Below are 17,332 nucleotides of genomic sequence, written 5' to 3'. Positions count from 1 at the left end.
CCTGAATGGTAATGTCCATTCTAGTCCTATTATATGGCTGCTACTAGCATAACACACCTGGATCTCTTGACTCACCTGCCGTCGGTTGAGTTGCATCGTGGGTAATGTAGGCGTTAAACAGACAATGTCTCTGGTTCTGCTGCATTGATTTGGAACCATTTTTTTCTTTTTTTAAAGTTCAAATATGAATTCAACAGAGTGAAATCATACATTTCTGACCTCTTTCTGTCTTTGCAGAGAAGCCAGCTGATGAGATGGAGCGTCTCTACAAACACCTGAAGGCCAGCAGCTTGTCTCCCATTGGACAGTCCAGTCGGCGGGACTTCAGAGCGTCGTTCATCAGACGATGTCCGAACGACAAAATGAACGAAAAGCTTCACCTGCTCCGGATCCTCGGCAGCACGATGAAGGTGAAGTACTCTCATCGTTTACATGCATCCAAAATGTTCAAAACGAAGTCAAAGTACAAAAAGTATGAGCATCAAAATATGCTTAAAGTACTAAAAGTTTAATTAAATATATATTAAATTACTGTATTGTAATATCATACATACTGCTGGTTAGCTTGTGAATTTAAAAAAATAAAATAAACAAAGAAAAAAGTAAATATTAATAAACAATCCTTAGAGTAAGTACAAATATCACAATCTAAAAATACTCCATAAAAAGTAAAAGTCCAGAATTCAAAAGGGCACCTCAGTAAAAGTATTATTAATAAAATGTACTAAAAGTATTAAAGGTAAAGTACTCATTATGCAGAAAGTGTCTATTATTGGATATTATAATATAATTCAGTTTTTATAACTAATGAATACATATAAGAGCATTTTAATGTTGTAATGCTAATTTTAGATACTTTATATACTACTGGGTAGATTTGTAGTAAAGTACCGAAACGTGTTTTTTAATGTAAAAAGTATTTAAGTGTCAAATAAAGCAGTAGTTGTGCAGTAAAAAGTACAATATTTCAGATGTTGTGGAGTAGAAGTATAAAGTAGCAGAAAGTGGAAAAAGTACCTCATTAAAGTACTTATTACTTCCACCACTGATCAGAGGATAATTAAAGTCATTGTTTTTCCGTCTGTCCCTCCTTCAGGCCAAAGAGGCGGAGCTTCTGGCGGTGGATCAGATCCTGACCAACCCGAGTCTTGCGGCGTCCACATACAGGACGTGGAGACTCTCCAACTTCCTGCTGCTGCAACAGATCGCTGAACGCAGCCAGGCAGCAGGGGGCGCTGCAGAGCGGACGCCTCGGGACGCGTTAAGGCCGAGATGAGGAAGACTACTGTGAAAATCCAACAGAAGAGACCACGGGACCCTTATCTTATCTTAGCAGAGTGTCCTCGATCCCCATTTTTCATGCGTTTTTCTACAAAAGTACAGCAACACAAGTCAACCTCTGCGCGTTACATGCAGACAGTCTTTTCAAAATGAACTTCTGTGTTCACAGGAAGCAGCTCAGTTATGTTGAGGCAACAAAACTACCTATTTTGGAGACACGACTCTAAAATGAACTCGCTCCGTTTTATTCTGTTAAATCTCTCTTAAAAAAACACACTTTTTCCAGAATTGCTTTCTCTTGAATCTGTACTTTTTCCGTTTTTACTTGACTTGTTTTTAATATGTTTTTATTGATTTATACCTTTCTTTGTAATTTGTGTTTGGTTCATTGTTTGGAAGAAAAAAGCTGCGTTGTTTATGTTTTAAAAGCAGAACAAAACAAAACAAAAAACAGCTTTTCTGTTTTAAAAATGGAAAAACATTGGAGTGTTTTTTGTTTTGTTTTCTACATAACTGGAGCTTTTGTTGATTCTGCAGTTTTTCTGTTTGTTTTTTTATTTTCATTTTTTACGGTCTGATTTTTATAACAAAACATTATTTCAGTATTAAATCTCTTTTTATTTATCATTTATCTGTTTTTGTAAACAAATTTGTAACTTATTTTTGAGAAGAATAAAGAGAATAGATTTAATAAAGTTATTATTATTTTACATGAGGCATTTGTTCGCTGTGTCTGATATTATTGGCGGTTCAAACCTCTCGCCTTCCCCTCGTGTGACCTTTGACCTTCAGTTTTCATTGTGCTCCTTCATTGAGATGTTTTCTTCTCGTAGTCGCTCTGAAAACACTAACAGCCAAATCTCTCCGCCTCAGGATTCCTGTTTCAGCAGCAGAGCTTCAGTATTTACACTGAGCCGGCTGCAGCACCGCTCTGGACAATAGAAACTGGAACAATATATTATTATTATTATTATTATTATTACTATTTAAACAACAGCTCAGGAAAAGGCCTTACTGCAGTGTTAGAAAGCTGGAGAGCCAGAAAGCACTTTGGAAAGTGAAACTCGGCAGAATATACACCTCAAAATGTTCTGTTTTTGTACAATTATACAATTATACAATCTCCCTAAAAGGTTTATATAAAGTAAGGTTAATTAACTGTATTCTGTTAAGGGTATTAAAACCATTAACCCAGTTTAAATGTTTGTGTCTTTGGTTGTAGATCGAAACATCACACTAGTTATTTTGAAGTGTAATAAAGCACTATACAAAGTAAATTAACATAATAAACTGTTGTTAATTTACCATTTGTTTAAGCTAAATTCAGTTGTCTAAAGTATCAAAGTACATTTCATTTTGAGGTACTTTACTTGAGCACTCCACCACATTTACATAGGATTTATTTTACTTTTTAATCCAATACATTTATGTTAAAGCTTTGCATATTCAGATTAATAAAACAAAATATAATCAACTAATTAATTATGATGTAGCATTATGAATTAGGACTAAACTTCATTTAGCCCCACTGCACTTTGGGTAATGTAGTATTCTCACCAGGAGATGGCGCCACAGAGCTCCAGTGACAGGGCCAGGCAAAGATTGCCTATAACACTAAAGATGAATCACTCTGCTGTATAATTAAATCACCAATTCTAGGCAAAAATATTGATCACTATCTCACAATTTAACATGCTAATATTTTTTAATAATACTTAATTATTCATTATTTTGCCAAACAATCATTTATATACACATTCATACAATTTCAAAAAGAGTTGCTGGTTTTTTTTTCATAATTTTTATGCATTTGTTTAAAGAGTTTAAAGTTTACATTAGTGTTAAAGGTCAAAAGGTTAAAAAGTCACATTTAAGTTCATTATAATGAGTCAAATAGATTTTAATTTATTTAATCAAAATGTGTTTTAAATGTGTATTAAAGTCTATGAAAAATATGAGAATATTTATATTTATTATTATTTATTATTATGAGTTTTTTGTTTGCTTTCAGGTGTTTCACAAAAGTGTTCTTACAGTAACAACAATATACAGTATAAAGTTTACATTAGTGTTAAAGGTCAAAAGGTTAAAGGAAAATCTCATTAATGTTATTGTTATTATTGTGTTTTTTGTTTATATTGCATTTGTTTAAAGAGTTTAAAGTTTACATTAGTGTTAAAGGTCAAAAGGTTAAAAAGTCACATTTAAGTTCATTATAATGAGTCAAATAGATTTTAATCTATTGAATCAAAATCATTTTTTATTAAAATGTGTTTTAAATGTGTATTTTAGTCTATGAAAAAGATGAGACTCCTCCATTGTTGGATGTATCACCAGGGACAACGAGGAGGAGTACAGAGGACTGATTGAGAGCTTCATCACATGGTGCAGCAACAACCACCTGAAGCTCAACATCAGCAACACCAAGGAGCTTGTGGTGGACTACCAGAGGAACAGAAGCCCCCTGTCCCTGTTTTCATTCAGTGGAGAGGGTTGAGTCCTACAAGCACCTTGGGGTGCAGATCAACAATAAACTGGACTGGACACACAACACTGACGCCCTCTACAGGAAAGGACAGAGCAGGCTGTTCTTCCTGAGGAGGCTGAGGTCCTTCAATGTGTGCAATAAACTGCTCAAGGCATTCTACCAGTCTGTGGTAGCCAGCGCCCTCTTCTTCTACCAGTCTGTGGTAGCCAGCGCCCTCTTCTTCTACCAGTCTGTGGTAGCCAGTGCCCTCTTCTTCTACCAGTCTGTGGTAACCAGTGCCCTCTTCTTCTACCAGTCTGTGGTAACCAGTGCCCTCTTCTTCTACCAGTCTGTGGTAGCCAGTGCCCTCTTCTTCTACCAGTCTGTGGTAGCCAGTGCCCTCTTCTTCTACCAGTCTGTGGTAGCCAGCGCCCTCTTCTTCTACCAGTCTGTGGTAGCCAGTGCCCTCTTCTTCTACCAGTCTGTGGTAGCCAGCGCCCTCTTCTTCTACCAGTCTGTGGTAACCAGCGCCCTCTTCTTCTTCTACCAGTCTGTGGTAGCCAGCGCCCTCTTCTTCTACCAGTCTGTGGTAGCCAGCGCCCTCTTCTTCTCTTCTTCTACCAGTCTGTGGTAACCAGTGCCCTCTTCTTCTACCAGTCTGTGGTAGCCAGTGCCCTCTTCTTCTACCAGTCTGTGGTAGCCAGTGCCCTCTTCTTCTACCAGTCTGTGGTAGCCAGCGCCCTCTTCTTCGCTGTGGTGTGCTGGGGTGGTGGCATCAGGACTGGAGATGCCAACAAACTCAACAAGCTGGTGAGGAGAGCCAGCTCTGTGGTGGGTCTGGAGCTGGACAGTCTGGAGTCAGTGGGTGAGAGGAGGATGAAGGCCAAACTCGGAGCCATCCTGGACAATCCCTCTCACCCTCTCCATGAGGAACTGTGGCAGCTGGGCAGCTCTTTCAGCCATCGGCTGATTCTACCAAAGAGCAGGACGGAGCTTCAGACGCTCATTTGTGCCCACTGCCATCAGACTGTACAACAACAGCGGAGACCACAGTCTGTCAACATGCTGACCAGGCGCCCCTGTGGATATACTGTACATTTTTATTCCTGTTCTATCTTTATTTTGTTGTATAGTAGTGTTTAAGGTCTAAAGGTTAAAGGATTGTTATTATTGTGTTTTTTGTTTATATTGCATTTGTTCTGTTTAAAGAGTTTAAAGTTTACACTAGTGTTAAAGGTTAAAATGAGGTTAAAAATTCACATTTAAGTTCATTTTAATGAGTCAAATAGATTTTAATCTATTGAATCAAAATCATTTTTTATTAAAATGTGTTTTAAATGTGTATTTTTATATTTATTATTATTTATTATTATGAGTTTTTTGTTTGCTTTCAGGTGTTTCACAAAAGTGTTCTTACAGTAACAACAATATACAGTATAAAGTTTACACTAGTGTTTAAGGTTAAAAAGTCACATTTAAGTTAATTTTAATGAGTCAAATAGATTTTAATCTATTTAATCAAAATGTGTTTTAAAGTTTACACTAGTGTTAAAGGTTAAAAGGTTAAAAAGTCACATTTAAGTTAATTTTAATGAGTCAAATAGATTTTTCATCCATTTTAGCGAGCTCGTCCGGTTCCTGGAAACCCCGTCAGAGTGAGCCCTCCTCCCCGCCGCGGCTCCTCCTCCTCTTTTCCTGCCGCTTGAGTTCTGTTCGCTCCGTCGCGCTGACGCTCAGACCCGCACGACGCTGCCGCCGCTCGGTTCGGCTCCTCCCGGTGTTTTCTCTGTTTTGGGGCAAGTTTTCTGCAGAAAACGGAGACAAGAAGTAAATATAAAGTCTAGAAGAGTCCAGAAGACTCCAACCGGAGTCTGTGTCCGGTAGAACCCGCCGGTGAGCGGCAGGAGTTCGGGAGTGTTCGTTTCGCACTGTTCGCCGATGGAAGCGAACAAAACCGCCCTGTTCGCCGAGGTAAAGATCCCTTTAAGAAGTCTTTAAATGTTCGCCTATGTCTTTAAAAACAGACCTGTTGCTTTGACATTATTACTTTATTTAACATGTGCAGATGTGGGGGAGGACATCTCATTAATGTTATTGTTGTTATTGTGTTTGTTGTTTATATTGCATTTGTTCTGTTTAAAGAGTTTAAAGAGTTTAAAGTTTACATTAGTGTTAAAGGTCAAAAGGTTAAAAAGTCATATTTAAGTTGTAAAAGTTCATTTTAATGAGTCAAATAGATTTTAATCAAAATCTAAAATGTGTTTTATTAAAATGTTTTTAAATGTGTATTAAAGTCTATGAAAAATATGAGAATATTTATATTTATTATTATTTATTATTATTTATTATTATGAGTTTTTTGTTTGCTTTCAGGTGTTTCACAAAAGTGTTCTTACAGTAACAACAATATACAGTATAAAGTTTACACTAGTGTTAAAGGTTAAAAAGTCACATTTAAGTTCATTTTAATGAGTCAAATAGATTTTAATCTATTTAATCAAAATGTGTTTTAAATGTGTATTAAAGTCTATGAAAAATATGAGAATATTTATATTTATTATTATTTATTATTATGAGTTTTTTGTTTGCTTTCAGGTGTTTCACAAAAGTGTTCTTACAGTAACAACAATATACAGTATAAAGTTTACACTAGTGTTAAAGGTCAAAAGGTTAAAGGAAAATCTCATTAATGTTATTGTTATTATTGTGTTTTTGTTTATATTGCATTTGTTTAAAGAGTTTAAAGTTTACATTTGTGTTAAAGGTTAAAAAGTCACATTTAAGTTCATTATGAGTCAAATAGATTTTAATCTATTGAATCAAAATCTAAAATGTGTTTTAAATGTGTATTTAAGTCTATGAAAAATATGAGAATATTTATATTTATTATTATTTATTATTATGACTTTTTTTGTTTGCTTTCAGGTGTTTCACAAAAGTGTTCTTACAGTAACAACAATATACAGTATAAAGTTTACACTAGTGTTAAAGGTCAAAAGTCACATTTAAGTTCATTTTAATGAGTCAAATAGATTTTAATCTATTGAATCAAAATGTGTTTTAAATGTGTATTAAAGTCTATGAAAAATATGAGAATATTTATATTTATTATTATGAGTTTTTTGTTTGCTTTCAGGTGTTTCACAAAAGTGTTCTTACAGTAACAACAATATACAGTATAAAGTTTACACTAGTGTTAAAGGTTAAAAAGTCACATTTAAGTTCATTTTAATGAGTCAAATAGATTTTAATCTATTGAATCAAAATGTGTTTTAAATGTGTATTAAAGTCTATGAAAAATATGAGAATATTTATATTTATTATTATGAGTTTTTTGTTTGCTTTCAGGTGTTTCACAAAAGTGTTCTTACAGTAACAACAATATACAGTATAAAGTTTACACTAGTGTTAAAGGTCAAAAGGTTAGTGTTAAAGGTTAAAGGAAAATCTCATTAATGTTATTGTTATTATTGTGTTTTTTGTGTATATTGCATTTGTTCTGTTGTAAGAGTTTAAAGTTTACATTAGTGTTAAAGATCAAAAGGTTAAAAAGTCACATTTAAGTTCATTATAATGAGTCAAATAGATTTTAATCTATTGAATCAAAATCATTTTTTTATTAAAATGTGTTTTAAATGTGTATTTTAGTCTATGAAAAATATGAGAATATTTATATTTATTATTATTTATTATTATTTATTATTATGAGTTTTTTGTTTGCTTTCAGGTGTTTCACAAAAGTGTTCTAACAGTAACAACAATATACAGTATAAAGTTTACACTAGTGTCAAAGGTCAAAAGGTTAAAGGAAAATCTCATTAATGTTATTGTTATTATTGTGTTTTTGGTTTATATTGCATTTGTTTAAAGAGTTTAAAGTTTACACTAGTGTTAAAGGTCAAAAGGTTAAAAAGTCACATTTAAGTTCATTATAATGAGTCAAATAGATTTTAATCTATTTAATCAAAATGTGTTTTAAATGTGTATTAAAGTCTATGAAAAATATGAGAATATTTATATTTATTATTATTTATTATTATTTATTATTATGAGTTTTTTGTTTGCTTTCAGGTGTTTCAAAAGTGTTCTTACAGTAACAACAATATACAGTATAAAGTTTACATTAGTGTTAAAGGTTAAAAAGTCACATTTAAGTTCATTTTAATGAGTCAAATAGATTTTAATCTATTTAATCAAAATGTGTTTTAAATGTGTATTAAAGTCTATGAAAAATATGAGAATATTTATATTTATTATTATTTATTATTACGAGTTTTTTGTTTGCTTTCAGGTGTTTCACAAAAGTGTTCTTACAGTAACAACAATATACAGTATAAAGTTTACACTAGTGTTAAAGGTCAAAAGGTTAAAATTAGGATGGACTGCTGTTATATGAGAGTGTTTAACATACAAAAATACAACTAAATGATCTAGGTAGATCAAGGTAAACTTTGTAATCTGAATATTATTTATCTATTTTATTGGTAATTTTGGTCGACTTGAGCTTTTATTTTGTTGTCAGCAGCAGTTTCACTTCTTGCAGAGTTTTAGTTTCTGCAGCGGAGGTTTATTGTAAAAACAACACATCTGACTCAAAGCGTTACATTCACACACATTTTGAATTACTTTGAACGCTCATAACATTGTAAAAAAATATATTTTTTCTATAGATTGATCATAGCTTTTGTTTTCTATTTTGTACTTATGACACTTAACTTTTGCAGTACTTTTTCTTTATTTTGATTTTCACTCACAAAAAAAGAATAATCTTACAATATTTCAGGTATGTCAACAGGTTTTTTAAGGACATTTCTGCTTTTCATGGCATTTCTTTTTTTATTCTTTACATTTGAAAATGACATTTTGTTTAGAGACTTAATGTTTGTGTTATACAGTGTTATTACAGTGTCAACAAACTATTTTTTGTGAAAGGAAAGTGTCAGCAAACATTTTGAATATTTACATTTTCTAAAAAACTATATATATTTTATTAAAGACAAGGAGAGGTAAACTTCTGGAGATAATTCTGTAACGTTTTGTCTTTTGATTCCCAACAGATGCTTCCAGTGAAACCAGTAAAGAGAAACTGATCTGCAGAGTTTCATGGCTGCTCTCATCACAATCCACAGTGTCACCCAGCAGGAGCCCTGAGGATTTAACTTTCATAAAACTCTTTTAAAAGTTGAACTTCCCAGGATCCTAATCTTTTTGCTTCAAAGTGTTTCTCCCTCAGAGATGCTCGTCAGTGAGAGGAAACCTTTCTCGCAGGATTTAAGTGGTGAGAAATGTGAGCGGGGTCAGAAAACGCTCTGCTGACGAACAAACCGAAACGTGTTTTGTTTGGATGTCGATCACTTGCGTTGCCTTTCTTCCGTCCGGACGACGTCACAGATAGCAGAGCCAATGTCGGCCGATAACAGCCCGCCGCCGCTGGCCTCCCCGCGGTCCTTCCCCCTCCTCCCCCAGCACGCCGCCCCGCCCACGCCATCACCGTCCCCGAGCCCGCCGGCCACCCTCTGCAGCCGGCTGTCCAATGGCAGCCAGACGGCCCCGAGCCCAACCAACTCACGGGGGTCCATCCACGGAGTCTCCTTCCTGGTTCAGATCGGACTCACCAGGGAGACGGTGACCCTCGACCCCGGAGAGCACTCGCTGTGCGCCGTCAGGGAGCTCGTCTGCTCCATCGTGGATCAGAAGGTACGTTTTCTACAAATGTCTGATCTTAGCCACAAAAATTCCCCCAGATTTTAGAAATTTTTTGCCCAAATTGGGAGAAATTCTCCAAACGAGATAAAGATCTCGTTTAATTTCTTGTTGCCCCGAAATACGGATCTCTCCTTTAGCTCAAGACCCGAAGATCGAATATCAAAATTCATGCATGCAGGCTTTGTTGTTGAACTACTGGAGCTGTGGCGTAGTGGAGAGCAAGGTAGTTCTCCAATCAGAGGATCGGTGGTTCGATACCCGGCTTCGGCAGTCGATGTGTCCTTGGGCAAGACACTTAACCCCAAGTTGCTCCTGAAGGCTTGCCATCGGTGTGGACTGGATGATGAACGTTAGTTAGAGTCTGATGGTGGCACCTTGATGGTAGCCTGTCATCAGTGTGTGAATGGGTGAATGATATGTAATATACTACTGACTGTAAGTCGCTTTGGAAAAAGACTGCTGAATGACTAATGTCATGTGATGTACTGGAGCTGGCGAGCCAACCGCTGACGTTTACCGACCTTTTTACCTTTGTTTTCCGACATTGAATGACCTTAACCTTTACCTTTGTTTTCCAATGCTTAATGACGATTACCGACGTTTCCAACATTTTCCGACGTTTAATGACCTTAACCTTTGTTTACCGACGCTTACCGACGTTTAATGACGTTTACTTCCTATTTGGTATTATGTTGTTGCGATTGAACATCATTTAGTTATATAAAGAATAACTAAAAGGGTGGAAAAAGTCTTTAATACGGGGCCCTGACGTGACAATGACTTCACACCGTTTACTGACAAGATGTAGTCGTACCTTCGATTCTTGTCTTGTAACTGTCTGCAGGCTGACTCTTTTATTTTGGCGATCCATCAGTGGAGGTTAAATAAAAGTTTATGGTGCGAAACCGCAGAAGGTTCCTACATTTTGGAGTTCCATCAAAGATCAAAACGAAAGTAAATCCTTAAAAAAAAGTTTCTGCAGATTTACGAATCAACTGATTGTGGTGAGGGCTGCACGGTGGTGTAGTGGTTAGCACTGTCGCCTCACAGCAAGAGGGGCCCGGGTTCATTTCCCAGGCTGGACAACCTTCTGTGTGGAGTTTGCATGTTCTCCCCGTGTCAGCGTGGGTTCTCTCCGGGTTCTCCGGCTTCCTCCCACAGTCCAAAGACATGCAGCTAAGGTTAATTGAAGACTCTAAATTGCCCGTAGGTGTGGATGTGAGTGTGAGTGGTTGTTTGTCTCTATATGTCAGCCCTGTGACAGGCTGGAGACCTTTCCAGGGTGAACCCTGCCTTCGCCCATTGACAGCTGAGATAGGCTCCAGCACCCTGAGACCCTTAACTGGATAAGCAAGTTACGGAAAATGGAATGGAATGGAATGATTGTGGTGATTCCATTTGAGAAATTTGGGTTTTGCCACTTTAAAAGTGAGTCTGAATAGGCCTTAACTACCAGAACACAACCCATATTATATATTTTTTATTTTAAATTAAACATGTTTTCATACGAAAGTTAACTGTTTTGCATTTGCAACCATTTATTGCAAAGCCAGTACGATTTAAGCATCCTGTAAATATGAGAAAAGGTTCAAGAATTATGAAATCTGAAAGTTTTAATTATGAGAAATCCTTCTTTTTTTTGTAAAAACAATGCTCTTCTGTAGAGAACATCACTGTTGAACGGTAGCTTTAGTCTTTTTTAGATTTTTTTGGTGAACGTGGTGAAACATTTCCTCCTCGAGCAGATCGTAACGCTTCATGAGTTCAGGCATCTGCTCTCGACTCTCAGCTCCACTTTATCTTTAAACATATACTGTTTTTTTACCGCTCACACTGAACGCCCCACCTGTGTTTGCTGCTCTAAGTGCGTTTGCACACACACACACACACACACACACACACACACACACACACACACACACACACACACACACACACACACACACACACACACACACACACACACACACTCTTTGCAGTAAACCATATAGGTTCACTTGTTTCGCAGAGCATGACGGTTGTTAGTTTTTTTTTCTGGTGGTTGGGTGGTTGATTTATTGACGTGACCGGTCATCCAGTCAGTAGTTTATATCTTTTTAGATATTTTGCATGCAGCTTTGTCGTCTCTTGTCACCGGCTGAGCAAACGTTTTTCAAAGGTAATCTCACTTTGTGGTTGTTTTTGGTGTTGCAGTGTCAAAGCTCTCCACTTCCTGTTTCACAACTGTGTGTTGTGTTTCTCAGAGCTGCTCGATGAAGAAGTTCTATAGTTTGAAAAGGAGCAGCAACAGCTCCTTATTGTTGATTACAATCATTCTTAAAGATTGATAAACCAGACGTGTTAATAGACCTGTCAATCATGACCATCACGTCTACGTTACTCTGTACATCTTTTTTCCTGGAACAGTCATTTTAGAAATTCAAACAAAGACGTACATGTGACCGTAAATACTGAGAAGTGATATTGACTGACTGAGAATTTCGTTGTTTTCCCATTTTTTTGGGTATTTTGGTCCAGCATCTAGTGGTCATTAGAGGAACTGCAATCCTCAATTCAATGTATTTATATGGCGACAAATCTTTCACGTTTCATACACTGAAACACATCATGCTACGATCTTTTTTGCCTTTTATATTGCCTCATATTGCCTCAAGAAAGAATATCAAAAGTGAATAGAATGATTGTTTATATAATGATATGTGATATCAGCATTTTGATTAGCTGTTCCACTTGTAAACAATTATTTTCATTATAGTTATAATAATCTGGCAAATATTTTATTGATTTATCACTGATTTGTTTGATCTATAAAATGTCAAAAATAATTTTAAATACCCACTTAAATTAACTTAAGTCCATTAATATATAAACAAAGAGTTTGTTTATGATTAAATTGTTTACAAGAGCACATAGTTCTTCATATTTAGCCTCTTAATTCTGCTCTCAATTCAACAGATTAATGCATTTAACTTTAAAACGTGCAACATTCTGCATAAAGAAAATACTGCAATGTCAGTTCTTTCAAATATCATTTAACCCTAATTTACAATGCTACTCTAACATGAAGAAATGTTTCAGTATTAAGCGAATAGAGAGAAAAGTCAGTAAAGAACAAAACAAAAAAACAAGTATAAGAGGAAAGTAAACTGTAAAAAAAAAAAAAAAAAACTAAAATCGACATATTCTGACTTTTGTAAAGTGACAGATTATTTTTGGACATGGTGATTATTGCACAGAATATTTGAGTATCTGGTATAAAAGATCAGGAATCCCAGCAGGAAACCTCCCGTAGGAGGTCACGGTGGAACTGGTTTCCAGTTTGATTTGCCTACAAAAAGTGACATCATCACTGGAGGTTACTTGTTCCTGCTTTTGTGTCCACATCACGGAGCTGTGAGGTTCGTCTGTGGGTGGATGGAAGCTTCAAGTCTGATTTACAGCTGTTATATCACCTCTCTACAGCCGTGTGTGTGTGTGTGTGTGTGTTTCAGTGTGTGTGTGTGTGTGTGTGAGAGTGTGTAGTAGGAAGGGGGGTGGTGGTGAGGATGTAGGGAAATTCCCCTCCCCAGTAGGTCACCACAATGACCATGCACACACACACACACACAAAAACACTCACACATCCCTGTATTGACAGAAAATGAACATAGTGGAGTATTTAGCAGCTAAAGAGACAGATGTTTCCCTCAGGAGCTGGTGGAGACCAAACACAGAGCAAAAAAAGGGAGTTAAAACTTTATAATTTATACACAGGATGAGGAGTTCCTAAATCTGCTTAATGTCGACTTTCAAATTGATTGTATTAGTATTTAATCAAATGAAAATCTTACAGCACAAAATGTATATAATATAATATATATAGGGTGCTCAGTGATTAGTGATAGTCTGTATTGACAGCAAGTAAAGCATCTAACAGCTGACAGATTAAATAAAAACATTCTTTCTTAAAACGTTTTTGTGTTCATATTCAGTTAATTTGCCAAATTATTGTACGAACCTACAAAAAGTTTAGGACACCTAATACATTTTATTATTGAGTGAGAAAGATTAGTAAATTACAGTAACTAATGTATGCTGTATTAATGTTTTGTAATCTTTCTTTATTTCAAGCTCATTATTTGGCACCAGAAAACAACAACAATCAGTCGCTTAAAATAAATAACAAAAATAAATAAATAAATAATGAAAAGTATTTTCTGAAATAGAAAAATAATCCTTAAAATTACAGGAAGATAGGTTCATTAAAGCTGGTAACACAACGATAAACAACATGAAGCATATTAAAGACAAAGCGATTTAATGATCCGCCAGTTAAACCATAAAAACAGCATCATCTCTCTCCGTCGTCCCGGCGATGTGAGAGCCACTCCGCTTGGTTTCCACGGTATCCAAGGCCAGTTAGAGAAGTGAATGATGGAGGCAGAGAGAGAGAAAGAGCTTTTATCAAAAGTAAATAATCAGTTTATTAATTTTGTTTATGAGCCGAGATGAATATAGATGCATAGAGAGGAAAATATTAGAAACATTATGTAGGCTGGTTGTTTCCTCTGGATCAGAATTTATCTATTTTTAATCTATTATTTCTCTTCCACTCTGATCAATTAACTAATTAAACTTCCTGGGCCGATATGTTTAATCTCAGACTATTTCCACACTAATAGGAAAACTATTCACGTACACAGGAAGTAGATTGGTTTCTTTGTTATTGAAAATACAAAAGAGTATTATTGTACTCTAATAATAAAAGGTCTGTTCTTAATACTTCAGATCTTCTTCTATATTTACCAAGTTTTATTTTTTAAACTTGGTTACAACAGTGCAGGTCTTGTTCTATATCTCTCTCTCACACAAACACATCAAATTTACTTTAAAATTAACTTTTTCAAATCAAAGTTTTCGTAGATTATGGGTCAAAATACATTTGGTCAACACACGTCTCTCACTCGTTTCCTCGGTTTCGTTGTTGTCTGTTCTCTCGCCAATTTTTCCTACTCAATTACTACAATTGATCAAACTCCCACATTTCTCTCAGTTTTTATATATATATATATATATATATATATATATATATATATATATATATATGTATAAACAACAACATGTTAACTACAACAAGTACTCTTCAGATGAAAACTTAACAAAAAGAAAATGATGATAAAAACTTACTTCAACCACAGTTCAAACCTTTGATGTATAAAACTGGATAATATTATTAACAATGATATGCATTAAGGAAAAATAAGACCCGGAAGTAAATAACACATGCAGGTGGTGTTGTGTTTTTCTTTTATGTGGTTTATTGTTAAGTGAGGAGGTTTAATCCGCTCATTTATTTCCTTTTATGTAAGACGATGAATTAACAACCATTAACTGACTCTCACTGGCTCTATTTTCACTCTTTAAAGCGACGGCTTAATTTTTCCATTAGTCCTCTGATTATGACAAATGAACAATTTCTCAGAAAAGCACAAAGGCTTCCGGTTGATCCTGAACGCCACATGCAGCTGCTGTCTGAAACTAAACCATGTTTATAAAATCACATTTTTAATGGAAATTCTTTCTTAGAAATAACCCCTTGAGATGTAGCATCTCGTTTTCACAATTAGACAAAACATCTAAAAAAAATATCAACTAGGTAATTAAACAATATCAAATATGACATATTTATATATCTCGGAACCGGTTCTAAATAAGTAAAACCGCTGCGATGCCGTCCGTAGGCGTCCATTAATAACAGGTTAATCAATGAAAGCTAATTGTTTAGCTCTAAATGTATTTTAAAGATTTTGGAACTTCTTGTATTGCTGCTCAAGAAAGACTATTTGTTTACAAACAAGAAAAATAAAACAATGTTGATTCTTTTCTTAATTAATTGTCTTTTTTTCACACAAAATAATCAAAAGGAACCAATAAGCAGTATAGAAATGATTACTAGTATCAGTAAAATCCTAACTATACCCTTCACTAGTGTAGCTGTTCTGTCAGGAACAAATGTTTCTGATTATTCCGACACCACCTGAATGCAGCACAAAGCAAATGGCATAACTCTTCTATTCTCACTTTTGTAAAACACAGTTAAGACTGTCACGCTGAGCTGAAATGAAACGAGATCACACATACATTATGTAAATATAATAATTTGTTTTTTGGGAAACATTATGTTATGGAACAGGAAGTTCCTCCCTGGAAACTTGAGTTCATTGTTTTAATCTGCAGCAGTGTAGGAGTCACAGTTGAATGTGGAAATATAAAGGAGCTCTTTCACCTGCTCTTACTGTACCTGAGTATCTGATAAAGAACAGGAGGTGGTTTGATTTCCATCTCACTGATTGTCATCAGAGGAGAAACAGGAAATAGATCTGAGTTTAAATGTTTACTTTATCTGTCTGAAGGCTCGAATCGAACCCGGATATCTGACGCTCGTTTGCATCCGCATATTCAGGTTGGGTGAACTCGTTTTAAAGGGACACCAGGTTTGTTTTAAAGGCGCATTATGTCAGATTTTTTTTTTTATTTCTAATGACTGTAACGAGTAGAAACAGTAGAGTTGTTTCAGTGGAAAGTAGAAACACAACCACAGTTTTCTTTATCACCAAAAAAGCTATTTTATTAAGAAATTGACTAAAACTGTAAACAGATAAAGTGTTACATTTGCTCGAATTTACTAAATCAAATGATGCTCGACATATGAAACAGGACGAGTGTGTGTGTGTGTGTGTGTGTGTGTGTGTGTGTGTGTGTGTGTGTGTGTGTGTGTGTGTGTGTGTGTGTGTGTGTGTGTGTGTGTGTGTGTGTGTGTGTGTGGACCGGTGGTTTAGTGGGCCGTCTTCCTGTGGTTGACCATGTGACCTCTGAGGTTACAGTGAACGGGCGAGGTCGTCTCTTCCTACAATAACAGGCTTCAATTCAGTTCTTTACTTTTGCGGGTTTTTTTATCACTATTATTTCTTTTTTTTTACTAATTAAGTCTGATATTTTTTATCCAGAGGATCTTATGATGAGGTGAACAATTAAGAAAATATTTAATCATAATTCAAGAGTCACTTTTTTATCAGTCTTCCACTTAAAGGACATTTTTTCTTCACTTCAGATGATCTATTAAAAAAACAACAATAACGTTTTCTTTAATATTAAATCTTAAAAAATTTCAACTGCTGAAATCTTTATTTTTTTCATAATAAAGCAATCATATTTTAAGGCTAAATACAAAATATTTTCAAGATGAATGAAAGGCTAAAATATAAAAATGAAAGGTACTATATTGGGTTTTTGAACACTAGAAGGATTTTGACGGTGCGATGCAAAGATCCAAGCATGGATGTAAACAAAAATGCTTCATAATGAAGAAATATATATTCAACATGTTTGTTAGACTTCAGAGATTCAGACGTCTTCATCTGTGGTAGAGAAACATTATGATCACAAATGAACAGATTTCTTAACATCCTTTTTTTTATTTCTCACGATAAAACTTTTCGACACTTTTTCTTCCTCTTTTTTTAGTTTTGGTTCCTTTTTTTTCCTCCAAGTTATAATAAAGAACTACTCCGGTCAGTTAAACCACTTAACTGACCGGAGCAGTTCTTTATTATAACAGAGCTCTGTTAACGTGGTTCTGAGTTCCGTCTCCGTGATGACAGATAAACTTTTATCAGTGAAACATCACAGTTCAAACCAGCGGAGCCACATTTCTAAAGTCACTGCCTCTTTTATCTCGTTCGGTTTCTGAGTCACTGAGATTCTTTTTTGTGTCCGTGTGTTCGTGTTGCTGCTGAATGAATCCAGAGGAAACACTGAGGTCACTTTAACACACACACACACACACACACACACACACACACACACAACACACACACACACACACACACACACACACAC

At 35.4% G+C, this 17,332-nt stretch overlaps 2 protein-coding genes across 4 annotated transcripts in view; both read left to right on the top strand.

Annotated features, from left to right (window-relative positions):
* The window catches only part of cnksr3 (cnksr family member 3), a 36,573-nt gene extending 34,651 nt beyond the window's left edge, over positions 1-1,922 (top strand). Inside the window, exons 21-22 of the mRNA XM_054619039.1 lie at positions 238-410; positions 1,097-1,922. Coding sequence (XP_054475014.1) covers positions 238-410; positions 1,097-1,276 — 353 coding nt within the window. The 3' untranslated portion in view covers positions 1,277-1,922. The remainder of the gene's footprint in view (positions 1-237; positions 411-1,096) is intronic.
* A 3,576-nt stretch (positions 1,923-5,498) lies between these two features.
* LOC129107172 (serine/threonine-protein kinase D3-like) overlaps positions 5,499-17,332 on the top strand; it is a 40,214-nt gene continuing 28,380 nt past the window's right edge. For 2 of the 3 annotated variants that reach the window (XM_054618575.1, XM_054618574.1), the window contains exons 1-2: positions 5,499-5,719; positions 8,806-9,445. In XM_054618575.1, the coding sequence (XP_054474550.1) occupies positions 9,152-9,445 (294 nt within the window). In that variant the 5' untranslated portion in view covers positions 5,499-5,719; positions 8,806-9,151. Of the gene's footprint in view, positions 5,720-8,805; positions 9,446-11,557; positions 11,613-17,332 lie in introns of those variants that run through there. The other variant, XM_054618576.1, reaches the window with a different exon arrangement.

The sequence above is a fragment of the Anoplopoma fimbria genome, chromosome 18 (genome assembly GCF_027596085.1).
Source record: "Anoplopoma fimbria isolate UVic2021 breed Golden Eagle Sablefish chromosome 18, Afim_UVic_2022, whole genome shotgun sequence".
Taxonomy (NCBI): domain Eukaryota; kingdom Metazoa; phylum Chordata; class Actinopteri; order Perciformes; family Anoplopomatidae; genus Anoplopoma; species Anoplopoma fimbria.
This window is presented reverse-complemented; position numbering and strand designations above follow the sequence as displayed.